At 40.3% G+C, this 26,595-nt stretch overlaps 2 protein-coding genes across 3 annotated transcripts; both read left to right on the top strand.

Annotated features, from left to right (window-relative positions):
• The first annotated feature begins 535 nt into the window (after nucleotides 1-535).
• tspan36 (tetraspanin 36) lies at nucleotides 536-6,502 on the top strand. The gene is made up of 7 exons (XM_063897427.1): nucleotides 536-774; nucleotides 3,151-3,342; nucleotides 3,529-3,603; nucleotides 3,733-3,828; nucleotides 4,584-4,733; nucleotides 4,985-5,068; nucleotides 5,851-6,502. Exons 1-7 carry the CDS (start codon nucleotides 715-717, stop codon nucleotides 5,929-5,931), a joined length of 738 nt encoding a protein of 245 aa, XP_063753497.1. The 5' UTR covers nucleotides 536-714; the 3' UTR covers nucleotides 5,932-6,502.
• Nucleotides 6,503-12,846: 6,344 nt separating this feature from the next.
• Nucleotides 12,847-25,911, top strand: mapk4 (mitogen-activated protein kinase 4). Of its 2 annotated transcripts, XM_063896418.1 has the most exons (9): nucleotides 12,875-13,013; nucleotides 13,789-14,073; nucleotides 14,646-14,821; nucleotides 19,655-19,799; nucleotides 21,043-21,125; nucleotides 21,347-21,425; nucleotides 21,697-21,916; nucleotides 22,065-22,230; nucleotides 22,425-25,911. In XM_063896418.1, exons 2-9 carry the CDS (start codon nucleotides 13,860-13,862, stop codon nucleotides 23,373-23,375), a joined length of 2,034 nt encoding a protein of 677 aa, XP_063752488.1. In that variant the 5' UTR covers nucleotides 12,875-13,013; nucleotides 13,789-13,859; the 3' UTR covers nucleotides 23,376-25,911. The 2 variants fall into 2 exon arrangements, with proteins under 2 accessions (XP_063752487.1, XP_063752488.1); XM_063896417.1 differs by having other exon boundaries at nucleotides 12,847-14,073.
• The last annotated feature ends 684 nt before the right edge of the window (nucleotides 25,912-26,595 follow it).

Here is a 26,595-nt window from a genome sequence, read left to right as displayed (position 1 = left end):
TGCTTTATCCCCACAGTTCTCTGTTTTTGTTTCAAAAGGGCCAAGCGATATATTTGCTGTTAACAACTGAGGAGAAGAGTAGCGGATTATTATCATCCAGTGACCAGTTTCAATGGGTTTACAGATTCATGACAGCCTCATGAGTCAACTTGAACGTTGTGTCATGATTGACTTCAGAAGAACTACAAAAACAAAATCCGTGAAAAGTATTCATAGTCTTATTTCCAAAAACCGGATACAAATATTTTCACATTAAAGTTAATGCTCAAGCATATTATTTGAGATAAAGATAAGATCCACATAAATGTGTTGCTCAGTATTAAAATGTTACTTAATATGTTTTCCAAGTAGGCCTACTCAAACCACAATTTAAAAAAGCAGCAATACTAAACGATAACTTCGGTTTTAACTGTCTCATTAGCTTACTGTATATTTTTTGGTTTTAGGCTATATTTCTGTGCGGGATTGTTTCCCTCTGGTTTGAGGGAGTGGTGTGACGCAGCCTCCCTGCAGGGGGCTGCGATCTTCTAAAACCGGTTGTGTTACATTGCTCTCCTCCCCGAAGCATGTGACCATGTGATCAGAGTCACTGCAGCCAGACAGAGCGAGGAATCTTGTGACCAAAACATCAGGAGAAGCAGCTCGGCGCCCTGCGAGATAAAAAGTGTACCCAGACTCAGTCCTCCTTCACTCCCTGCTCCTCAGTCACACAACATGGACTGCGGGATCTTCACCTCCAAGACCGTCCTGCTCTTCCTCAGCCTGGTTTTCTGGGTAAGTCGCGTTATATCCACCTGCACAGATTTGAGTTAATAGTGATAAGAATTAAATGTGTTTGGTGGCTGTGCAACATTATGTTCTTTGCCTGTTCCCGCCATACATCGCTATTTGTTATTATTCAGTAGTCAGTTACTCCTGTGCGCTTTAAGGTTTCCATCCTACAAATCAGAGTTGTGACGGGGTAAACATCGTGGTAGCCTGCCCCAGTTTTCTAACCACTGCAGTCGCCATCACTATACCGTACTTCCTCATTTGTGCTGTATCCTAATATGGTTCACATCTGCGTTGGTAATTTCTAAGAAGCCACATGATTTCTTAAAGGATATTAGTAATATTTCCATATAGTGGTACTCACTGTCTGACTGGACTTTCCGTAAAATTGCCAGCCAGCCAGCCAGCCAGCCAGCAAGCCAGCTTAAACTCAGTCATTTTCAAAGTTAGCATATCTTGTTCGATCATCATATTCACCATGTCTCTGCCCAGCTGTCAGCTCTCTCCTCTATCTGCAGAGGAAATGAGTTTTGAGGGTCCAGTACACTTTAGTGCCTGTCTGTCGCAGATGTGTAGGTAATTTGATTATTGAGTCAGAGAACTGGGCTGAGTGTGTGTTTAAAAGGGAAACAGAAGCATGGATTATTTCTGTCAACAACAAGAAGAGTTTTTTTTGTTTGGTTGTTTTTGGCGTCATTTGTTTCATAATGGGTATCACTATCATATCTGATTTGATTACTGAATCAAGAATAACAACAGTGCTGCTTTATACTATGAGCAAGCATAACAGACGTTTGCTTAGGATTTTATTTCCTTTTAAAACTAAAATCAAATAATCCTTCTTAACTTTACTTGTCCCACTGGTGGATCTGTCTTTACAGATTATACTCTGCAGCTGAACACTGTACCACATCCCTCCTCCCCACACATTTTTTTGTGATCTTTGAGACCATTCTAGTACATTTGTCAAGCTCAAATCAAGCCTCAGAGGTTTCTCACATTCCAGAAAGGTGGCTATACGTTGTATAATCCTCTTTGTCCTGCTTCTTAGAAAAAAGATCAGAATTTCTGAAAAGATTAGGGGTGAGTGGTAGAGGGGGGAGAAGGGGGTAGAGTAACTACCCCACAGCCATCTCGTGACTGTGGAGTGATTAGGAGCAGTGAGTCATGAGGCCGAAGTGGAGGTTGAATGATTGTTAGGCCGCACAAAACACACATGCTCGCACACAAACAGACAAGCACACAAACTTTGACTCAAGTTATTGCAGGAGAAGTGATACTGTAAATGTCACATGCAGGGGCTTTTTGACTTTCAGCATAAACCACATTTGCTACATTGCTACGGAAATGTAACATATTGTCATCTTTCTGCTATGTATAAAAGCAGTTATATTTAGTATATCTAGTTTTTCATTTGAGATTTTGAAGTGTAATTTACAATATAGTTTTTGTCACTCAGCAGATTTAGATTCTTGCATTTTATCACATTCTGCTGGGCTGTTTTCATCACTGACTAGAGTCTGAATTGAATCTGATACATAGTTTCAAAGGGCAAAGGGAAGGGCTGGTGATGAGATTAATACGAGCCATTGTTTTTCACTTTGCATTCTTCATTATAGACCAGATACAGAAAACAGAATTGGGTTATTCTTCAATAAAATGATAAACCAGTTTTAAAGACCCAGTGTGACACTGCAGTACAGTCTGGACACAACTGGCCCATGTACGTGCAGTCTTATGATTGATGAGCTCACTGCTCAAGCATGACTTGAAGAAAAGCCATGATTATGGTGTGACTTAATGCCTAATCCACATCTGAAAGACCATCAATGACCTTCACATCCGGTGTTCATCACATGAGACCCCAGCAGATAATAAAGGGAAAACAGATCTATCAGTGCTTTTTCTCGTAGTGTTTAAACAAAGGGCTAATCCTGGCTATTCTGCTTCCTGTTTTTCTTTAACTTATCATGTTGTGATGGTAAAATAAAACCAAACTAACAAACTCAAATATTGCTCTTCATGAAGGAAAGGTTTTTCTTTTAGGATTTTGGCAATTTTTCTTCTGGCATTGTCATCTAAAGCACAGAGAGGAACACACATTATGTCTCAAATCCCTTTAACTCTATCAAAGTCTTTGTTTCTGTATTTGCGATAACTTAGTCTGAGAATACTGAGGTTTTATTATTCCCGGTGTACAAACTACTCTATATCAAACATAGAAAAAAATGACTAACTAATAAATAAAATCTTACTTTACTTCAGCTTACTCAGTTACTTAAGTGAATTGTTAGTGAGCATATGTGATAAGGAACCATTCTGATATGCATGTTAAGTGTCTATGCTCATCACCTTTATGTGTTACATGTTTCCCTGCAGGCTGCAGGAGCGGTGTTGGCCTATGTCGGGGCCTATGTGATCAAGAGCTACGGCAACTTTGACAGTTTCATCCAGGACAAGTACACACTGGTCCCAGCTGCTATTATCATCGGCGTCAGCGTGGTGATGTTTATTTTTGGCCTGGTTGGATGCTGCGCTACAATCCGGGAGTCCAAAGTCGGACTCAGCTTTGTAAGTGCTCTCTCTTCACGGACACATGTTTGTTTGTCAGGCTCTTCAACTGCATGCTCAGCTTTAGAGTCTGACGGCAAACATTTAGTTGTAATGTTAGCTATCATTTTAGCTTTGGTTGATCCTATCGCTCTTTTTTTACTCACTTAAGTTCTTCACACCTTCTTTCATCTTCATCCCCTACAGTTCTTTCTCATCATAATGGCGATCTTTGCCGCTGAAGTGGCTGCTTTGGTGTTTAGCTTCATCTACAAAGGCAAGGTAAGTCACAGATTGCGTCACACAATGCTTGGTGCTGACAGTAAACCATGCTCAGAATTTCATCTCCATTTTAAATCTGCTATGGTACTTTTGAACATGGCGTCCAACATTGTGTCCATGTGTGTCCAGATAAACGCAGACCTGGAGCGCTCTATGAGTGAAGTCTTTGTGAATTATGATGGACAGACTACTGAGACCAAAGCTGTGGACTACCTGCAGACTCAGGTTTGTGTTATATTTTACTGTATATATTTAGCTTTTTTTCTAAGTTTATTTTTATTCTCTCTAACCTCTTCCTTTTTTGCTTGCAATCGATCTTGCATGCTTGCTTTCGTTTCCTTCTCTTGTTCTTTCAATTTGCCTCTTTTTTTTATCCAGCCAGACTTTTAGGAAAAACACAACAACAGCAGAAAGTAATGTGATATATTTGTATTAGTACTGGTTAGTACTGTATATCAATGTCACGTTGTATGAGCTCAAAAACCAAGCCAGCCTGACCTAATGAGAATTGTCAGAGAAACGTCTTTGAGTACAGACAAAAAACCATAAACACCACTGCACTCAGCAACTACATGCTCTTATTGAACTATATTTACACACACACACACACACACACACACACACACACACACACACACACACACACACACACACACACACACACACACACACACACACACACACACACACACACACACACACACACACACACAAACACATACAATCTTGGTCTGTTAACGGTCATTCTGCAAATTGCAGTGGTAGCAATAGATAAAGCAGGTTGATTGCAGGTCCAAATAAACAAACAAGACTTCACACATTCCCAAAAACTTCTGTAGCACACCAATACTGGCTCAAACATGAGGTTGATTATATAGTATCAAGCTTTACTGTTATTTTCGGTTTGATATTTGTTTTGTCCTCGACTTTATTCAAATTAAATATCTTATCTCTTGTCTGTTTACTTTGTCTCTGTGCAGTTGCAGTGCTGTGGTGTCATGAATTACACCCACTGGTCCAACACCACCTGGTTTAACAGCCACAACAACACAGTGCCTCTGTCCTGCTGTAAAAACAGAACATCACAGTGCACAGGCAGAGTGGACCAACCAGACCTGCTTAACACACAGGTAAATCTTACACAAGCTGTATATTTGTTATTACTGTATAAATTATTTTAAATGCTTTCCTACCACTTTAAAACAACTTTTAAACAGGGAGGGTCTTTTATGGAATTATTTGATTGTATTATTATTATTATTATTATTATTATTATTATCGGCCACCGCTGAGGCAATAAATCACAGGCTTAATTCAGGCAGACATTTTACAAAGTGTGTGTCCAGGATGTGTGCACTCACTGTACTTGCATATCTTTCAGGGCTGTGAGGTGAAGCTGGATCAGCTCCTGCAGGATGTCTTGAGTTACGCCATGCTTGTCATTCTGGGCTTCGCCATAATCAAGGTAAAGAGGGTCACATACAGTTAAGCAGCTGTGAATGAGCTTGAAGGTCCCCAATTAGGCTTTATTTGAACAATATACTGTAGGGCCATATCTACACAAAACCTGTCTGTTAAGTGTTTTGCTCAATATACCAAACAGATCACCCATTGTAGCATGCCTCATACCCCTCTATTTCAGCCCTGTTTCTGAAGTGCTGATTCTGTGACTGTAGCTTTAAATTTGAGCTGAGCTGAAGCTGGCTACCTGGAGATACTGATACAACACTAAGTCCCTCCTGCAGACATCCTGCTGAATACACAGACACGCATTTGCTGCGAGAGGGGATTCAGCTTGCGACTGTATATGTAGGACGATAGGTTGGGACGTGTCACGTGGGCGGGACGTTGACGTGAGTTCAATGTAAAGCCAGCCCACATTTTCCTTATTACGTCACAAGGAATGCAAATCTGGATCAGCTCGTTTGTACCCCCGTTTTAGAGATGTGGGTAAGGAGGAAAAGGGAGAGGGTTGTATTTTCTGACACGTTGTGAGTCTCCTTACACACCGGGGACACATATTTATGTATAAAAGACATCAAAAAGTGCTTTTTACATAATAGGGGACCTTTAACTTTAAATACCGCTCACTGTTATCACAATGCAAATTGCTCTCTAAGCTCTAACTGTGTGATATGTTAAATGAAAATGAAAATACTTGAGCTTGTCCAACGACATAAGAGGTGGACCTCCAGCAACTGCACTTGAAGCTAATTAGTCTAATCATCTTTATCTTTGTTGTTGCAGTTCTTTGGCATGCTCAGCGTGTGTGTGATCACCTGTAAAACTGGCAGCCGGAGGAATGGCTACCAGCCGCTCTATGCCTGAACCACTTCCTGAAATCACCAACCACCTCTTCATTTTACTAGACTAGGTTTGCTGACCACTCAGTCAGCAGTGCATGTACACATCCAGGCAAATAACTGTATACATTTTACGTCGTAATAATGGCATATGAAAAATACATAAGTGGCAGACCTTTCCTCAATATGAAGGGGATCCCTCAAGAGTATTTTATCCTTCTATTGGATATTTTAAATCATTTTGCTTAAAGTGGCCTTTAAGTTCTACACTTGTCTCTGTTTTGATGATGAAGGCATCTTCATGGTTGAGCAGCCCAAGGTGTTTATAGTGTCTCAGCCAAACTACTGTATTACTCTTTGAAATGATGGTGACTAAAGGCTTTAAACTATATTTTACCCTTTTTGTGATTGTGAAAGGACAGCGGTTTAATGCCTTATTTAGGGATGCAATATGTATAGCCAACTGAAAACAGTATATATATATTTAAATGTAAAGGTCAGTTAACAGTTTTGGATTATGTGACAGTTCTACAAAACATGACGTTGGTTGTGTTTATTATATTTCTAAATTAAAAAGGTTAAAAATGTCACAGTCATTTTTTGTTGTGTGCAGTTATATCACATTATTGAATGGTTTCACATATACTACATGTAATTATGTTATTAGGGGGACGCAGTTGTGTCTTATCCTATAGTGACTGTCATGCCAAAACACTCTTTTTAAAAAGCAGGTTATTTTGCAGCAGACCAGTGTTGCAGTTTTTATATTTCAAGCATCATATGAAACATGTCCCAGAGTGGTTATCACTCCCCTCTTACCTCCTGACTCTGCTGATAAAGAGGCCCTTATTGCCGTAGACATATGTAAGCTAGGAGTGTTTATCTTACATAACCCTTGGTGTTACAAAAATAAATGAGAACACAAACTCATGTCCAGGTTCAATATAGTCATCAATCCTCAGATCACAGATTAAAGAATTGCTCACCTGTTGATGAGGCTGCAGCTATAAGATTAGAACCATTTAAATGTAAAGTATCCTTGACCTTTTTCATTAATTACACATTCCAACTATCAAGCTAACTTTCATCTTTTGCCAGTCCATGTAAAAAAAGAATATGTATTTGCATCAACTGCAACACTATGACGCTTTATCAGGTTTGTTGCTGCTTGGTGTATGTAGTTGCAGTAATAAAGGAAATCCTGCAGGTGGTGATAAAGAACCTACTCTGAGTCCATCCAGCAGTTGCTGTGGTCAAGGAGGCTCAAATAAAAAAACACTCATATGTTCTCCATATAGGAGCAGTAGAAGATAAATGACATATTATATTTATATATTAAAGGATAAAACAAATACATGCAGAACCTTTGTTTTCAAACACTGGCAACAATATGATTTTCAGATGTTTCAGAGCTTAAAGAGACAAGTATTTAGATTTCAAATGACAAACTTCTATGACACTTGCTATATTGTAGTTTCATTAACATTTTTATTTCAATGGCTCTGTGTTGGTGGCAGTATTACGGGCCTCTGTTGATGTGAATGACCCCACCGCCGTGTCTCAGTTTGTCCACCTCTTGTATCTCTCTGCTGTATATCTTATTCAGTGCATTTTTCTTTGCTCCGGTCTGTGTTGACATTTAGACAGGCCCGTCCTCTGAGGACTGTTGGCACACACTCGGCTAGATAACCTTGTCAGCTTCTTTCCTAAAGCTGTCTGTTTTATCGCGTCTTTCTTTCACTCACATGTCTGTTTATCTCTCTGTGTATGACTCTGTTTTTCACCTTCCTCTCTTGTCATGCATATTTCTCTACAAATGTACATTATTTTCCTTCTTCTGTTTTTCTGTTCAAATTTTTTGGTGTATTTGCATCTCTATCTCCTATCAGGACCACCAAACTGTTTTTCTGTGCTGTGCTTATGTGTTTCTGACCTCCCCTAGGTCTCTTCTTTCTGAAGCGTTAACTTTTGAATTCAAGTGGTGCAGCAAGGAAGATTGGGCCCTTATTGTCTAAATATTAAAATGAATCTGAGTAGCTGTCCTTTTGGATCAATAATGCAGGAACATAAATGGAGAAAATCTTTATTCATTATTAGTTCCTGTTTTCAAACATCGTCAGCTTGCTCTATATGGAACAGAGAGGTTACTTGGGTAGTGACTATTAAAGAGAGCGTCCATTTTTTTCTCCATTGCTTATTTTAGTCTTAGGTCTTACACCAACTTTGAATTAACCCTGATGCCCCCCCCCCCCCCCCTTTCAATGTTATACAACTGTACAGCTTCCTGCGACGCATAAGGTGGACCTAATACGTAAAAACAATGAAGTGCATTTTTAACCTTTTTTCAAGATAATAATACTGAGATATCATGAGGTTTAGCTCATTTATTACATCTACTGTGTTCAGCTGTTACTCATATCACCTTAAGGTAAAACAAATAACTGATATCTGTTGAATTCACTAGGGTAAGAACCGCTTCTGCGTATGGTGTTTGCTATTCCCTTCTGAGTCATCTTTGCACACCTACAGATGTGCCCACATCTGTCTCTCCCTGTCCTTACATCTATGGAAAAACATGTATTACACACCAACAGGCAGACTTACCCAGATGTTGTCACTTGGAGATTTCAGCCTGACCTCTAAGTTATTTATTTCCTTTCCTACTTAGACAGGGATCTATTGGAGGTAGGTAATCTGAGGAGGACACACACACAATACTGAAGCTCACTCTGTGCTGGAGATAGACAGACAGTTGCTTTTTGTGCTGTGCAGAGCTGAAGACTCTTGTCCAGAGAATTCCTTCACGTAACATTTCTAATACTAGATTCATTCCTGGTTTTATTTTGTTTCATTCCACATCTGCAATATTTGACATCAAACAAGTAGCAGAAAATGCCAGCTTACCCCTAACAGTTTGCTTTTGAACTGAATTGCCAGGGAGATAATATGGACTTTTTGTACCTTTTTATGAAACAACAAGACAAAAAAAGAGAGAACTATTAGGGTATCAACAATGTATTATTTTGATTTCACTCCTTCACCTTTCTTTGCACAACACAATAATATATAATAACCACACTTTGTCAGCAGCCGTGTCTGTGTGTCTGCTCTGTGTTTCTGTAGCCACCCACTGCTGACACTGTCATGCCTGTATTTGTCAGATGCTATCAGTGTTAATTAGAAAAGGCAGAAATAGATCCAAGTGCTTGACTGATATTCGCTCTTCTTTTATACATACATTTTCTGCTTATTTTCAGTCTTTTGTAGCAGTGTTATTAAAAAGATGCCAGTGATATCTAGCTTGGCTAACCCCCAGTGGCTAATGACTCTCCTCCTGCCTTTAGCTTGCATTTTAAGTCCTTATAAAATAACTTACATGTGTTAATCCTCCCTTGGAAATTATTTCAGGAAATTTAACTCACAGTTGTCCCAAATTACACAAAAGTGCTAGAAAGAGGTTTTGGTACATTTCACCTAGCTGGTACAATAGAGTGCAGTCTTTGCAAAATTGTCCTTACATTTCTGACAGCCTCCCTGTTACCAAAAAAAAGAACGTTAAGGATTTGACGTAACAACAACAAAAGTATGTTACAATTTCCTTTTCACTACATTCCGCTCGTAGTCTTATTTCCTGGTCACACAGGAGAAGGAGCAAACACAGACCAAAATAACTTGGAGCATGTTCTATAATAACACAATAAACATGTGTATCTAGCTGTGCATTATTTCTTAACAAGATATATTTACATCAAACCTACAATCTTATTAAGTACAGACCTTAGAATTGAATGAGTAGATATGTAAGTCGAGTATTCATCAGATTTCTGCATCACTATTGTACACTTCAACTTAACAATGACATTAGTAAAACGGTGGTGTGTTCATGTTGTTGAAGGTGGGAGAGGGACAATCTTAACATTAAGATCACAGGATGATACGGACTCCCTTTTACTTTAGATGTCTTACACTAAAAATCCCTAGTATGGCATTTAATGCAGCAGAAATAGAACAAAAAATGTAGAACCCTCCCTGTCCCTCTTGTCATTGACAGAGCCATAAGATAAGACCGTTCATTATAGGTGACTTAACCTCTCTCCTCTCTTTTAATCCTGTAGCACCTCTGTTCATCCTCAATGATCCCCTTCTGTTTCTTTGCTGCACTATTTCTAATAGGAACCCGATGAAAAGCAGGGTGGTCACAACCAATCGGAGATGATACATATAACACCCCAATGTTTTTATTACTCCTCCCCTGAAGTCTAATTGGCATCTCTTTAATATATTGTTTTAAGATTGAACTAAGGATAGAATGACCACAGGCTTTGTAAACATACACCCTCACAAGGGCCAAATACCCATGCAGTTAATCAAGTTCACAAAGGGTTCTTGGGTTTGCCAGAAGTTTTATTTGCAAAAGTAGAACAAAGAAACTGATCACAAAATGAATCTCAAGTTGAATATGGAATATGACCAACTAGTGATATAGGAAACCAGAACATTTAATTTCACCATCTTTCATCAATTGTTTGTCTTGAACATGAACAAACTTGAATGTAACAATGGCAGAGGCATCCTTGCTATAAAGATATCCATTCACGAACAGAAGATCACATATCTTCCTCTCTAGGGGAACCTCAAACACTAAAACCATGCGGGATGGTAGATGACTATAATGATCAAGCAATAATAATTCAGCTAGAACAAGATGGAGGCTGGTTTGGGCTTTAATTTAACTGATTTAAATATTCCGTTTATTTCTCTTCTCAAGTTGAAATGGAGACCAATGAGTTCAGCATCCAAAGAGAAAGAGAGAGAGAGAGAGAGAGAGAGAGAGAGAGAGAGAGAGAGAGAGAGAGAGAGAGAGAGAGAGAGAGAGAGAGAGAGAGAGAGAGAGAGAGAGAGAGAGAGAGAGAGAGAGAGAGAGAGACCTTCATGGTGCAGTGTGTGTGTGTGTGTGCGTGCGTGTGTGTGCGCACGTGCGTGTGTGTGTGTTGAAGCCACTCTCAGGTCTGGTACATGTATCTGATCTGGGTGATCCCTCCTCCTCCCTTTTTCAACTCTCTCCCCCGACAGAGTGAGGACAGTCTCCCACAATAACCGGCTCTATAGCAGCTCCTCTGGCTTATCTTATCTCGGCGGATCTCCCCAATGCCGACCCGTACCGGCTGTCCCCCCATATCATCTGACTGAATCACAGGGACACAAAAGAGAGATCCGGTCGTGTTTCACTTTCTTTCCTCCGAGGGGCCCGTATCTCTCACATCTGTTCCCCCGATCTTTGTTTCTGGACCGCAGGCTGCGGCTGCGTAAAGCTCCGGTGAGTACCGCTGGTTGCTGCTGTTATCTTTCTTTCTTCTTGCTCTTGTTATTGCACAGCGAACAGCTACTGCATAGAGATGAATATAGCGGGACGCTGGTTGAGGAGCTAAAAGGAGCACGGGTCTGGTTGTAGTTGGTTTACTTTCCTTTTCTTTTTGTAAATGGAGCTTTATGCTTTATTAGATGCACTTCAACCTTACTGTTTTTGTTCTGTCAGAGGGGCGTTACTGTGAGGACACAAAGGCGGCTGCATGAAGTCACTGTGCAAAGAGGATGCAGCATTCTCCATTTAAACTATAACTACATTAACGCCAGTTGGGGAGTAAATAGAGTAAAACAAGAGGAAGAAAACAGTAATGGACACTAAAGCAACTACACAAAGCCAGAGTACAACATGATGTACCCTCTCATCTGCTATCACCACATCATATTTGAGCTGAGTGAAGAGTTTAGTTTTACTGTCTGCCTTAACCTAAATTAAATTATATTTTAAGCCAGTGTTGTATAAACACATTTACAATGGACTTCATAATTGCAAATGAATGCATTTTACAGCATTCCATCAACAAACTGCAAACTATCTGTATTTATAACATGTATTATGGTTGCATAAGCTGAACAAATATGCAGAATAAAGGCACAGTGAGAACCCCAAGCGCCATCTCCAATGGTTATGCATTATATATAAAGTGAGCTCAGCACTGCACCTCCCACCCAGCAACACTGTCAATGCTCCCTCTCTCCCAGCCTCTGTTCTCAGCTTACACGCTGTCAGCCTCTGACTATCTGCCTGACTGAGGCTCACATGGACATGGAGTATGTTTGCAAGTAAGTTGAAGGCTTAAAGAGCAGTTATTGAGTGCACATCCTCTTTTCTAGAAAGAAAAGCAAACATGCCCTCAGGCCTTTGACAGCAAAGAGATGTGTTTTATGGATTGTTTGAGCTTTTGCATCCCAGGGATCCAGGGGTGTGAAAAAGGCAATGCTTTTGTTTTCTACCAGTATATGACCTTTCAAGTGGTGGATATAAAACTCAGGTGTTGGGTAGATTTATTCACTTTTAATCAGAAAGTTATGCTGTCTGATGCAATCAGAAAATGAGCGGCTTATCATTGAAAACAATGATGATGCCATGGTAATCCACTTAACCTTGTCATTGTCTCTCTGCTTGAAAGGTCAACAACATCACAGCATATACTAAAGCGTCACTGAATATATGTTATTATCCTCTCTAGGGCACGTTAAGTCTTAGATTAGATTACTGTGCCATTTAGTGTTTTGTAATGGCAACTCTCCAGCAACACAGACCCTGTTAACACACTGGCTCTGTTCATGTGTTACTTTTATCTTTTTATTTTCCTATGTTCACCTCTTTTCCTCCTCAGCAACAGATGTGTTGTGCGACTCAGCTAATAGCATTATCTCTCGACAGTGATCACGACCTGATGCTGAAACCCCTTACATTCATGAGAAGGCAACAGGAAACTGATTACTGAGGTATTATACACATGCAACAGTTCCACAGTACCACAGCTCTGGGATTTGACCACCCTCCAACTATGGATCTCACACTGAAAGAGCTTTTCTGACTGACTGACTGACTGACTGACTGACTGACTGACTGACTGACTGACTGACTGACTGACTGACTGGTATCATGGAAGAAGAGGAGGAGCTGACAGAATTGATTCAATTCATCTAACCCCGCCTCCTACCTCAGTATCGAAGACTGGTCGATGAGGATTACTGGCTGTCCTCCTGCTGCCGTCCCATGATGCATCTACACATGTAAGAGCAGGATCAGCCACACAGAGGGCTGTTTCTATGGATAACCCTGCCCTGGGTAATGTTGATAGGACTCACTGACATCCTTACTATCTGCGCAAGAAAATACAGTGAGAGATTAGAAGTGCATCCCTGCAGCAGAGTACAACATCACAACATATCTTTGGAACAGAGAGACATCTTCATCACGTGTCATGAGGAAAATATTAGAACATTTTTGTTTTATTAAGCAAGTACTAACCTCATAGGTTGTTTTTGATGTGGAACATAGTGGATTCTCAGCTGCTTTAGTAAAAGGATTGTTCAATAAGAATCTACCCACACAGGACCAGCAGAGGAGGTGAAGATGATGCACAAAGACACTTCGTAGGCCTGAAGGAAAAATTGTGTTTCTTTTAAACCTACTTGCAATTTTGGAACCAAATGTGGAATAAGTAACCCTACTGGAACTTATGGGTGCCCCTCAAACTACCACCACCTTTTAGCAGACTAGATTTTGTACTTATTTGTGTCTTTTCTAAAAGAGAACAGACATCTAGATGCACCAGCTTTATAAATAAATATATACTCGTCAGTTAATGTGCACAATATATAACAAAGCACTTTCAATTTAGATATTTTGGAGTTCCATCAAGCTACTTAGAAGTATATACAACCATCTAACATATGTCCCTGAGACCTGCAGACGAAGCTATCATGGCCAGACAAGAGACCCCCCTCTTCCTTCATGGTTTTGACCTGGGTGGTCACTTTGTTGACCTTCGACCTCTCGGCACAGGTGTAACAGGCCTGGTCCTCTCAGCTGTTGATGAGCGCACCGGACAGCGTGTGGCAATCAAAAAGTTGGTGATGCGCGATGCTGTGACGGTGAAGCATGCTCTGCGGGAGGTCAAAATCACCCGCCGGCTGCACCATGAAAACGTGGTGAGTGTTCATGAGGTTTTGGCTCCGTATGGACGACCACTGCCCAGAGACCCGACCCAGCTGAGTGCCCTGTACATCGTGCAAGAGTGCATGGAGACAGATCTGGCTCGGCTGCTAGAACAAGGACCACTACCCACAGGTAAGGGAAATAAAAAGGAAATGGAAAGATCAAAGTATAAACAAACACAAAATATTATTTTTGCTTAAATGTGGACAGTAAAATCTGATTTCACAGTTTGTTGAAACACTACTGTTTTGTTTCTGCAGCACTGCTGGCTTTGTTTACACAGCAGATTATTGGATTTAGTCGCAGTCCTTTTGAGACACTCTTTTACTGAGACAGTGTTTAATTCAAAAGTCACACATTTGAAAGTCACATTACAATTCTGCCCAGAACATGTTGATTCATTCATTCAGCTTGTTTGTATCCTTTAAATAAACATGTTTGGAAAGTATTTGAGTGATACAACCGCCTTTATGACTTTATGTGCCAAAACAGTGTTACCCATATGAAATGATTCCGCAAAAAAAATAGCTTGTTCTTTGAATCTTCCCCTTATTCGTTTTGTAGATGAGCCTATCGATACTTGCTGTACACAATAACACATAATGAAGCATATTCACTAAGTTTAGGAGTAACCATTGTTATGGAAATAAGAAGACTGAAAGTAGGTGGTGTTTCCTGATATCTGACCCTTTTCCATGAAACAGGTCATGCTACTCTGCTGTTCTACCAGCTGCTGAGGGGACTGAAGTTCATTCACTCAGCTAACGTCCTACACAGAGATCTAAAGCCTGCCAACATCTTCATCAACACAGACCAACTGCTGCTCAAGATTGGAGACTTTGGGCTGGCCCGTATAGTCGACCCGCATTATTCCCATAAGGTAAGAGAAGAAGAAACCCATACCACACATATATATAGCCTACTGCGGGTACACATGTCCATGTTTTCTTCATGTTTAGCTTGATATATACACATACTGGTTTGATGTCTTTCAAATGAAAAGTATTTGACTGATGATCAAAAATAACAATATTAACTGGAAGTTTCTAAAATCAGCAGCACAGTACAAACATTTCCAGCTTTTAGCTTATGTTATGGTATATTTCTTTGTAGGACATGTAGGTGTTGCAAATGTGCCAAGTGCTCTTTTTAGTAGAGCCAATAAATGCCTTTGATCATTATTCTCTTAAGCCTCCTGATCTCTCAACAAGTTTACATTAATTTTTATAAAGCCATAATCTTCAGAAGACAAGCCAGCATTAAGGTTTACATCTCTGTCCACTCTGTTGTTAAAATAAGGATTTTCAATCTTCTCATTGCAGTCTGACATAGTGTGGGCTGCTCTGCTACTGATAGATGAATCCAGGGAGAATATTTTAATATTAAACATTATCTCTGCTCACTGTCAATGAGGGAAGAAAAAGTGTGATAGTCAGGACAGCCGTGCACAAGACCTTGCACTTGTGTGGCAAAGGATACTTTTTAAACATGGATTGTTGCCAAATAATCCTCTTGTAAAATAATAATAAACAATGGAAAAACAGAATAATTGTTGCCTGGTGTATGCGATGTCTTATCTGACATTATACTTCATTGTATGTTACTTGCATCTTTTATTACACATTGCCTGGTATGTATGTAAGTGTTGTGTTAATCAAACCCTGTATTAACCTGTCCATTGTAGATAAAGGCTTCTGAGAGATGGATATGACTATTTACTGCTCCATTGTGCTGCTTTATTATGCAAGAAGATCCCACAATACTGTAACACTAGCAGGACTGTGTGTGTGTGTGTGTGTGTGTGTGTGTGTGTGTGTGTGTGTGTGTGTGTGTGTGTGTGTGTGTGTGTGTGTGTGTGTGTGTGTGTGTGTGTGTGTGTGTGTGTGTGTGTGTGTGTGTGTGTGTGTGTGTGTGTGTGTGTGTGTGTGTGTGTGTGTGGGTGGGTGTGTGTGTGTGGGTGTGTGTGTGGGTGTGTGTGTGTGTGTTCTTCAGGTCTGTGCATGTGGAGAGGGAGAGGAGCTCTTGTGAAAAGCAATCTTTGTCAGCTCAGAGCACGGGACTGGGGATCAGCTGGGCATAGACACAGGGGGTTTAGATGGAGGGGAGGAGGAGGAGGGGGGAAAAGAACAGATGAGGAGCAAGGATGAGAAAAGTCATGGAAGGGTGAAAGAAGGGGAGGTGAAAATAACAATGCAGTAAGGGGAGAAAAAGAAGAAGGGTGAGAAAAAGTGCAAATAGGAATGATAGGGAAAGTTGGTACAAATAACATATCAAAGACAGAAAAAGTAAGAGCTTTGAAGGCAGTTTGGGTCTTGCAGGACATCAGAAACTATCTCACTCTGTTCCCCATTCTGTGTTTAGCATATAGCTCTCACACCATGTACCTACAGAAAATGCTCTACCTGTCAGAGAATACTATGTTCAGGCTTCAACTACTGGTCACTAGGTAGATAGACAAATGGATGGATAGATTTCCCCACTCTGTAGTGTTTACACACAGGGAGGATATACATGCACAAGCAAGGATGATATACATGCACAAACAACCACACACATGCATGAGAGGTGGCAGAATAGGGAGGCTGCTAGGTACCCGGCGCCAGCGAGCAGTTTCAGGGTTTGGTGCCTTGCTCAAGGGCACCTCGGCAGTGGCTCAGGAGGAGAACTGGCACCTCTCCAGCTAACAGCTCACTCCATTTTCCTGGTCCAATCAGTACGTGTACTGGCAACCCTTTCCAGTCCAAGCCCTTACAGACTAAGCCACTGCCGCCTGATGATGATAGATGAAAGGATACATGAACAAATTAATGCATAGATTGACTATTCAACACCAAGTACTTTGAGCTCTTACAGATATATTTTTTTCCCTTGGTCTGGTGCTGCAATATGAGCCTCTTCTTTTGCAGACGTTGCCTCAAAGCTTTGATTAAGGGGATGCATTATTAAACAACGAGAGTGCTCGCTGCACATTAAACTCTAATTTTGAACTGCTGACGTGAATTTGATTGTTCTGAGTTGGATATGTCGAGTCTGCTCCAGCTGATGTGTCTGTCACCAGAGTTGTGTGTGTGTGTGTGTGTGTGTTTGTGTGTGTTTGTGTGTGTGTGTGTGTGTGTGTGTGTGTGTGTGTGTGTGTGTGTGTGTGTGCCTGTGTTAATGGCAGTGTGTGTGTGTGTGTGTGTGTGTGTGTGTGTGTGTGTGTGTGTAAGATAATGCGGGTTATTTGTGATGCAGTGTTCACACCAAAGCAGATGCCCGCAGTGAATGTGCCAGCCTCTTCTCTGTTATTTAATAATGCAGAACTAAATCACTGCTTTTTTAAAACATTTTTGAAGAAATATACACGGGCAGTATTGACTCCTGTGATGTGAAATCCACAGATAGTTTTTACTTTCATGTTTGGCCATAAAACATGACTGGTGGCTCAGATTGTATTGTTTATAATAATTGCTCCAAAGAAATCACTCCTACCTTTTATCAGTAACATGGTCTGTGTGTATTCAAAGATGTTTTGTCAGCACACTGTGACTCTGCAGTGCTTCAAATGCTGTTCAACAATCGGTCTACATGCGGTCCTCTGACTACACAGACAAACATTTATTGGGGCAAACAGATATAACAGAAAGGTTGAAATAAGAGAGAATGGAAAAAGAGTCAGAGAAAAGATAATTGGTGATGTTGTTTACCGTCAACACAACTAAAACCATGGAGTGTTTATGTCGCCTGCTGAGGCAGCACTGGATCTGCCTAGAAAATTATTCATGGCCTGGATGAAGGTGAAAGATTGATAGGAAAGGTGAAAAAGGGAAAGTGTTGGGGAAAAAACAGAAATGAAGGGATGAAAAGAAGTGATGCAGAGGGGAGTAGGAGAAGACAGGTCAAATGAGCAGAGTGGAACTGACAAGAACCGAGCAAAGGATGAAACAGGTGATAAAGGAGGAGAAGAAAGGACATGGTGAAAGGAGAAATTGGAGGAAGTGTGAAGAAAAACAAGTGACAGTCAAAGCAGAAGATGCTGATGTAGAGAAACAATGAGTTGAGTTCAGATTAAGGGAATGGGTGGAAAGGCAAGTGGGAGGGGATGACAAGAGGGTAGAAGATGACAGAAAAGGAAAACGGTAAAAAAGTCCAACACACATTTAATAATGGGGAATAGCTGTATGCTAAAAACAGTCTTAATATAGTTACATAATGAAATGGGAGGCCACATCTGTGCATAAATCATTTGAACTAAATGTGCTTCTTTTTCAGTTCAGATGAATGATCTTCAAATACAATTCTATCCTACAAAATGTTGTACTTTTGTCACACTCCTTGAAAGACACTGTCCGTCAAATAATAACTGGGATGGAGAGATTGATCAAAATAGAGTGACACAGTGTGCTGTCAAAACACACAGATAGAAGGCAAGGTGTGTGCATCATTGAACACTCAGCATCAGTTTCTGCTCTGTCATCCCTTGGCAGCAATAAGGGAGAGCCTGGAGGGGAAGGGGAGGGAGTAAAAAAGGTGCATTGAGGGCAAAATACAGGGAATAGAGAGCATAAAGATAAGGCTACACATGATGCAGGGGCAAAGAGGATTGAAAGGAGAGGAGAGCAGAGAAGGGGAGAGGCCACACAGGAGGAGCAAAGAGAAAAGAAAAACAGCAAAGCTGAAGAGCGAAGTTAAACTGAACTTCAATTCATAACTCCTTTTTTACAGCAACTGAGTAATGCTCTTTAACACCCACTCATTGAACATAGGATTTAGTAGTGTATGAGAAATGTTACTCTGGTGGCCTGAAAACTTCAAAAAAGTGGTGATGGAAAACAGAAGGGAAGAAGTGCAGCGAGGACAGAGGACGGAGGGAGAAAAAGACAGAAGAAGCCTAATTGTGGGGCCACTTTTTTAAACACACAAAACATTTAGAGATAGTATGTCAGCAGGAAGCAAGTTAACTTTATATGTATAGAGACACTCTAGCCAGCATGAAACTAGCCTGCAGCCTCCAGAAATATGCAATTATTTAAGAATGTGTAAGGCTAAATTTTAGCATTTTTGTGCAGTCTATAGTCTTATATAGTATCAGTTTAGGAGCTTGGGGCAGTGAAAATTGGCTGAGTAGAGATTCAAGGCCAGGAAAATAATGGAAATGTCATGTAGTAAGTTTAGGGATTTTGAGATTTTGTAAGGTCAGATGGTGGAGCTTTTAGAGAAATTGAGAGGTGAAGTGATATATAAGAGACCATGAGAGCGTTAATGATAGTAACAGGCAGATTCTCATTACTCTGCAGATACTTATGGTTTGTATGTGAATATATTTGCCTCCATGCACATCATTATCAGTCTTATTCACAAGCTGAACATTTACAAAAGAAAAAGCAGACGGGGGCCTTGTTGGAGCATCAGTAATGAGAGGACATGTGTTGTTCAAAAAGTAGAGCATCAAAGGCTCAGTGAAACACCATAAATGAAGATAGAGATAAGGACAATGTTTACTGCAGAGTGTATCCAGAAGCCTGTTTACATCCTCATGTTGCTGATATAAAGAGACTAAGCCTTGTGGGTGTAACTCAAAATATCTCTTGTTATCTCAAAGGACCCTGTAACAAGCTAATCTTCTGCATGTTCATCACTAATGTACTTTAACTACAGTAAATAATTAATTTTACTTACCTCTCCCTCTTCTCCCCATTTTCTTTCTCACTCACACCCTCAACTCCTTCTCTAGGGCTATCTCTCCGAGGGTCTGGTAACTAAGTGGTATTGTTCCCCCCGTCTGCTCCTGTCCCCTAACAACTATACCAAGGCCATCGACATGTGGGCCGCTGGCTGCATACTCGCAGAGATGCTCACAGGACGCATGCTGTTTGCAGGTACCTCTATTGTTTGTCATGCTGTGTCCTCTAATAGATTTAGATTTAGATTTTTGTCCTCTAAAGAGTCATGACCTTGATGTCCTGCAGGAACATTTGGATTATGCGCATCGTTTTGTTGATGGCATAGAAAATACGAAGATATCTTTAGTATTCAGCAGAAAAAAAAGAAGTCTCAAACACCTCTATTTAACATCTTAGCAATAATAGGCACCAAACTAAATAAGATTAAACACTAAAACAAGACAAGTGGCTAAGTTTATACAGTGATACAATCCGGTAAATCAGTTGTATTCAAACACACCTTTGTGTCCTTCGCCGTTTAAAGTTCTTACTAGAAGAAATCCAAAAATAAAAAGACAAAGTAGCATCAATTCAGGGCTATGGAGAGTTTTCCTTTACATACCGTCCTCCACCAAAGATACATTACTATCTTTCTGCAGGCTCCTTTTTGCCTGACCAGAATAACAATGATGATAGAAACATTCCCTCTGTCTAAAGCAGATGTAGTTCCTCCTGACAGGCTGATTTGACCTCCAGCAGCCCTCTACACCACAGGAGAGATGGTGCCATAAACTCTATCTGTTCCCTGGTGTTCTTCTTTGTTAGAATTTCACACATGGTCAGAGATGTTTGCCATGCTTTATACTTGAGCATCAGTTTTTATACATCACAAGTTCTTTGTTTACCATAGGGGAAGCAATAAGATAAGATTTACTTTATTAATCCCAGACTGGGAAATGTTTGCCAATACACTTTCATCCCAATACAATACCACTGCTTGCTTGTTACTCAGAGAGGTGAGTGTGTTTATGTAGCACCATCTACTGGCACCCATTAGATTGATTGAAACATCAAAAGGGCAAACCCACCCTGCATAACAGTGGTGGGGAAAGGAACAGCTCTGCTCTCACCTGAAAAGCGAATGCATTTTGCATGTCTTGCTGCACCACATTCAGGGCCTCCACTCATCAGCTGAAAAAACTATAATTTTCTAAGTTGAGTGGTTCATTTCTGTCCATAGACTTTGAGTAAAGGCGAACTAAAAAGTAAACTGCTGCCTTTTCTATCCTATCTTCAGATTTCTTATTGAACAGCCTTACCCTGTTATTTCTTTCACTCGACAGCTAACACCACCAAGTGATCCTGTTTGACACTAATTAGTCACATTTGATTCTGCTTATGTAACTGATGCTGGTCTCGTCTTTGCTTCACTCTGATTGGTTGATTCCCTCTATCCCAGGCGCTCATGAACTGGAGCAGATGCAGCTGATTCTCGACACAGTGCCGGTGCTGAGAGAGGAGGACAGGCAGGACTTGCTACAGGTGACACCTCAGTGGCTGCTGCTCGTCATATGTCTACAACATGATCTTTTTAATATGTCCATGTATGTCATGTTTCTCTCTAGAGCCCTGCTTTTGTGTTGCTTTTTAACTACAATAATCTGTATTGTAGGAGTTAACCAAGAGGAGTACTGGGAAATGTGCAAAAATATATAACCACACAGTAATGCACATATTTTAACCCCCTATCATCCTTTTCCCAGGTGATGCCTTCCTATGTCAGTCATGGATGGAGAGTGAAGAAACCCTTTTCTGAATTGCTGCCTGAACTAGATGCTCAAGGTAGTGCTAAGAAGAGGAAGGATAAGCAATATTAAATACAGCAGGGACAAACAAGATAAATGGATTATGTAAATAAAGATACAGAAAACACTATATTTTCTAAACTGTGAGGGTGCTGAAGGGATAGAGTAATCTGTAGAGATGTGAAGGAAGGTCGAACATAAATAAATTAGCACTGATAGTGGGATATTTATATTTTTAAGAAGAACATACATTGTATTTTTATTTATCCTCTTCCCTTCATCGATCCCTTTCTTTTCTCTCCTCACAGCTGTGGACTTCCTTCAGCGTATCTTGACCTTTAACCCCATAGATCGGCTCACAGCTGAGGCAGCGTTGTCACACGCTTTCCTCCAGCAGTACTCCTGTCCCGCGGATGAGCCCACCTCTTCGCATCCCTTCCGCATCGAGGACGAACTGGAGGACAGCCTTGTCACTGAGCAGAGCCTCAGCAACAGCAACAGTCAGGCCTCCAGCATCCACTGGGAAAAGTAATGAATTTATTCTCTTACACTTGTATTCTATATACAATACAAAAATAAATTAAGATAAAAACTGAAAGCCAACATGCAAATAATAGTTTAAAACAGAAAGGTCTGCCCAGCAAAGTTATTACAAGTAATTTCTGCTCTCCTGTAGGTATGAGAACAGTTTATCAGCAGAAGTGTCCTGGCAGCAGTCAGACGGGAGGTGTCGCTGCATGCCCCCTGCCCACATGACTTCTGACCTGGGAGACACTACAGAGGATGAGGAGGTGCAGAGAGACCCCCGGGCCAGTTCCATGGCACTGATAGAAGAGGCACAGGTTGGATATGCTTTGTTTTTTTCACATGCACTGACTGATTTGTACAACCATTTACTAATGACACAATACAAAGCATATGTAGTTAAGAGTAGCATTAATGAAAGCAGTCCAACACACAATGCAATTGGATTGAACTATTACCCTTGTATCACCTTCTCCCTCCCCACCTGACACTTAACATCTTTGCTCTAAAGGTGGACCCACGCAAGTATTCCCACAGCAGCTCAGCTGAACGCTTCCTGGAAAATTCTCACTCCTCTCTGGAACGGGCCTGTGGTTTGGGATATGGGGAACTTGACTGTGGACGCTCCTGTGACTACAAAGTGGGCTCTCCTTCTTATCTGGATAAAATTGCCTGGAAGGAGGGCAAGCCTCAACACTACTCAGAGCCTAAGCTGATCCTGGATCTGTCTCATTGGAAGCGTAACATCAACAGCCTCCCTTTGCCTTCTGAGCCCATTGGTGGCAGCATGGAAGACCAGAGAGGGATGAAAGAGGAGGAAGCAGTAGAGGAGGAAGAAGAGGAGAGCGGGGATTTATTCCAAGAGATCTCTCGCTGGGTGGAGAGTACCCAGTCTCATCTTCACTCACCCAGCCCTTCTGTGGAGCCACGCTCACCCTCGAGTTACATCTCCTCTCCCCCTCTCCCTCTCACCCCAACTGACCTCCCAACTTCTGTTTTCCACTACGGTGAAGTTGAGCAACAACCATCACCTGAGTATGAAGAAGACAGACTTAGCCCACTTCTGCCTGTCACGTCTTCCTCTATTTCACTCCCTTCACTTCTCCCCTCATCTCCCACCTCTCCATTTCCCCTTCAGTCACCTCAAACAGTATCTTCACCCACTTCGACAATTTTTCCTTCCCTAGAATCTCAACCCCTTTCTTCTACGTCCTCCATTTGTCAGCCAGTAAACAATGACTCCTTGGAGTCACTTCCTGTCAAGCAAAGAGAGCGGCTTTTCGACCTGGACGTTTTTATATCCCGAGCATTGAAACTGTGCAGGCAGAATAAGGAGAAAGCAGACGGGAAGAAAGGAAAAGAGGGAGGATGGAGAGAAGAAAGCAAACAGCCGAGCATAAACCGAAAGCTGCCTAGGCTCCCAGAGCACAGGACTCCTCCACCCCAGACTCCCAACTCTTGATGCTGAATTTCAACTTCAGGTCCTCTTCAGTATAGCATCATAATGGCTAGCACTTCCAAATGCTCATTGTGTTTTCAATAGAACGGGTTATCTGTGATCAATAGTGCTACTTAAACATTAGACCTAAGTGTTAGCAGTCTTCTTGTTACTAAAGCGACGACAGGCTACATGATGTGAATAAAACCCTCACTTAAAAAAAGCAATTATGCAGCTTTGTCTGTACTCTCAGGCAAAAAGTGGTTGAAAAGTATTTGGGTTGAAAAGGAATAACCATGCTTAGCATTTCAAATATCATGTATTTGTTCTACATGGCAACATTTTTGAAATAATCAGCCAATTAATGATTATGGTATTTGTGGTTTGCTGTCATTCTTAATGACGGTCAAACCTTGACTTGATACCGACTAATTCTGTTATACAAATATCTGCAATTGACTACAACAATAGTTACCTGGGCTACTGCGTGCTGGATAACAGTAATCTAGAAGAATCACTTTATTTGACGTTTGCTTTAAATGTGTTTTTCTTTACAAGATCCTTGCTTTGTGGGAGTCGGTCAGTTATTTTTTCAAAAGTCAGACAGTCTTCCAATGATGATGTGCACCCAATAATGACAATGATACGTAAAATGCTGAATGTATTAACTAAAAAACTAACATTCAAATGATTCTGCATTGTGAAACATAAGGATGTTGTTGCTGTTGTAATGCTCCTACAGTGACTTAATGAACTCTGTCACTGCAGTGCTACATGCCTTGTACACTTGTATAAAACTATTTAATATTTAATTCTATATTATTATTTCTCAAGACTGTTTTTTAGGATGTTCATTTATCTAAAAATATTCCTTTCTGAATTCTAGAACACATTTAGCTGTTTATTTGGTGTGAATTGTATTTTGATTAATTGTGGAATGATCTATCGTAATAATTTATGCTGTAGTTCAATCACAGTCAGCCTGGTGGTACCAAAGGTCATCACACTTACTTAAAAGATATCCTCTCTGTACTAGACAGTCAGACATCTGTTAACATTTTTGCTCACTTTGATGTTAGCCCCAGAAAGCTGTAATGCAACAATAGTAACTTATATTTTGGAGAATGTAGAGCCCTGGAAACCTAAATGATTTGTACTCAAAACTCCTAAATGCTGCCCTGTAACCATATCATTAGAAGAAGTAAAACATCACCAAAAGATATATTTTGAAATACTTTTCTATCCAATGTGGAAGACAGTAGCCTGTCAGAATGTAATTTATTAAAGGTAACCAAATCAGGTAAAAGATACAGTCAAGGGAAATTAATTAAGAGATGTAGGCTGTTGGCTTGTGCCTCGATCTGTCTTTATCAGCTGTATCCTGGGTGTAGAAATGGCATTAAAATGAGTCTGCTGAGCATGTGCCAAAAAGGTATAAGGTTAAACCCATGTTACCTAGAAGAAATAGGCCTCCCCTTTCCTGGTTTCCCTGTTAAAAGTATAATTCTGCTGTGTGTCTACCATGTGTTAACAGTTGATGGGCTGTATGTACGACAAGAGTCTGTATATTTGGAACTCCAGAGGCACAATACTGAGATGCATAAAACACACTGCCAGCAAAAACCTCTCAGAAACAACCTCTAATCATTTCAATGTTCAATCCACATCATCACACAGAACACTAGGACAGTGATAGTAGGGCAAGAGCTGACAGCCTTAGTCAAGATTACATCAACCTTTCCGTAATGTAGCTACTGTATTTCTTTCTCAGCCATTAACAGCCGTTAACTATTCATGCTCAAGTTGTTCTAAAAAGGTTGACTTCCATAATATTTGCACCTTCAATATCATCAACATACACAGGTTGTGAGCAGATCATCACTTGCATAACATAGTATGAACCATTTTTGGAAATTACTAACAGTATAGAAACAGCAAAGCCAGGTACATTATTTTATATTATCAAAAGACGTCAAGCACATCAGAGTCACTAGCACATTCAGAAATACAGGTTTTCCTCAGCAGCAACTGATATTAATAACGTACCTCTTAGGTATTAATAAAACAGATTTTCTTGAATAACTGAAAAAAGGTTCCATGTTGGTGATCAGAGCCATTTTCCTTTTTATAAAAATAGATGCAAATTCTGCTGCAGTCAAACTGATTAAATTAGTTCAGTTTTTAACCTTTACAGGTTACATTTTGTATTATATAGTTTATTTTGCAAGTTAAGCCAGCAATAACATCATCATCAAAACATACTGTAATTAATAATTTCATATGTGTGGAAGAAATGTATAAAATGTGCCTCAGTACACCTTGATGCTTCCAGCTTGCTGAATGTAACATATTTCTTTCCCTTCTGCATGGCTTTCACAACTGTTCAAATAGTTAAACTGTTTTAATGTTTCATTTTTTTTTTTAAAGATTTCTCTCCGCTTTTATTCATTTTGTACTCATGCTTCAAAGAGGCCTCTGCTTTTCATTTGAGAAAAGCTGTGAGGTTTTTAACTCCTGAATATTAATACACACTATCTCTTTTTGCAGTTTCTCTTGAATATTGGTGAATATTTAATAAAAACTTAATTTAAACTGTTATTTGACCTTAAGTTTTTTTTTTTATGTTGTGGTATATTGCCAATTAAAATAACTAATATTGCTGGAATTAGTTATTTAAGGGCATTTTGTATTTGGTTGATTTTAGTTTTTTTTAGAGACAGGTGAATTTGATTGACAGCCTCCATCCCTAGTTTGGTTATACAAATACACACAACTGAAAGCGAAAACATATACATAAACAATAGTACATACAATTAACAGAAATAAAGCTGGGATTATGGCTGCCGGACTTTGAATATCCCTATTTTAAAAATCATTGAGTTTAAAATGATTGCGTTGATGTATATCATTTATATCAGGCACAAATCTATACTAGAATATTCAACATGTCGATTTTGATACACATCTTCTCTATGGCACAGTTGGACTGAACAGGTGATGGCCTATTCCTGCCAAAAAGAATAATTAATCAAATTACAAACAAGCCAACTGAAACATAGATCAGGTATGGCATTTGGGGTCTGGGAGCCTCTGGCCATTGCCCACTTTACCTGGTTGGTAATCCACCCCAACAATGTAATGTAGCCAGGTAGGTACAAGCGGCAACCCATGCATTGTTAAACCTGAGGTTAGGAGACCATTTTAAAGCATACCTCTAATGCCCAGATGTTATGAACATTGCTCA

Source organism: Eleginops maclovinus, chromosome 12, assembly GCF_036324505.1.
Source record: "Eleginops maclovinus isolate JMC-PN-2008 ecotype Puerto Natales chromosome 12, JC_Emac_rtc_rv5, whole genome shotgun sequence".
Classification (NCBI taxonomy): domain Eukaryota; kingdom Metazoa; phylum Chordata; class Actinopteri; order Perciformes; family Eleginopidae; genus Eleginops; species Eleginops maclovinus.
The sequence above is the reverse complement of the archived record's forward strand: the minus strand, read 5'-3'. Positions and strand labels throughout refer to the sequence as shown.

Bases quoted from the DNA above. Each gene is read 5' to 3' on its own strand.
- tspan36 (XM_063897427.1), top strand. From the start codon at position 715: ATGGACTGCGGGATCTTCACCTCCAAGACCGTCCTGCTCTTCCTCAGC. The intron at 3,604-3,732 runs GTAAGTCACAGA...ATGTGTGTCCAG, and splicing joins GCTTCATCTACAAAGGCAAG to ATAAACGCAGACCTGGAGCG. The intron at 3,829-4,583 runs GTTTGTGTTATA...GTCTCTGTGCAG, and splicing joins TGGACTACCTGCAGACTCAG to TTGCAGTGCTGTGGTGTCAT.
- mapk4 (XM_063896417.1), top strand. From the start codon at position 13,677: ATGTCCCTGAGACCTGCAGACGAAGCTATCATGGCCAGACAAGAGACC. The intron at 14,074-14,645 runs GTAAGGGAAATA...TCCATGAAACAG, and splicing joins ACAAGGACCACTACCCACAG to GTCATGCTACTCTGCTGTTC. The intron at 14,822-19,654 runs GTAAGAGAAGAA...CTCCTTCTCTAG, and splicing joins ACCCGCATTATTCCCATAAG to GGCTATCTCTCCGAGGGTCT.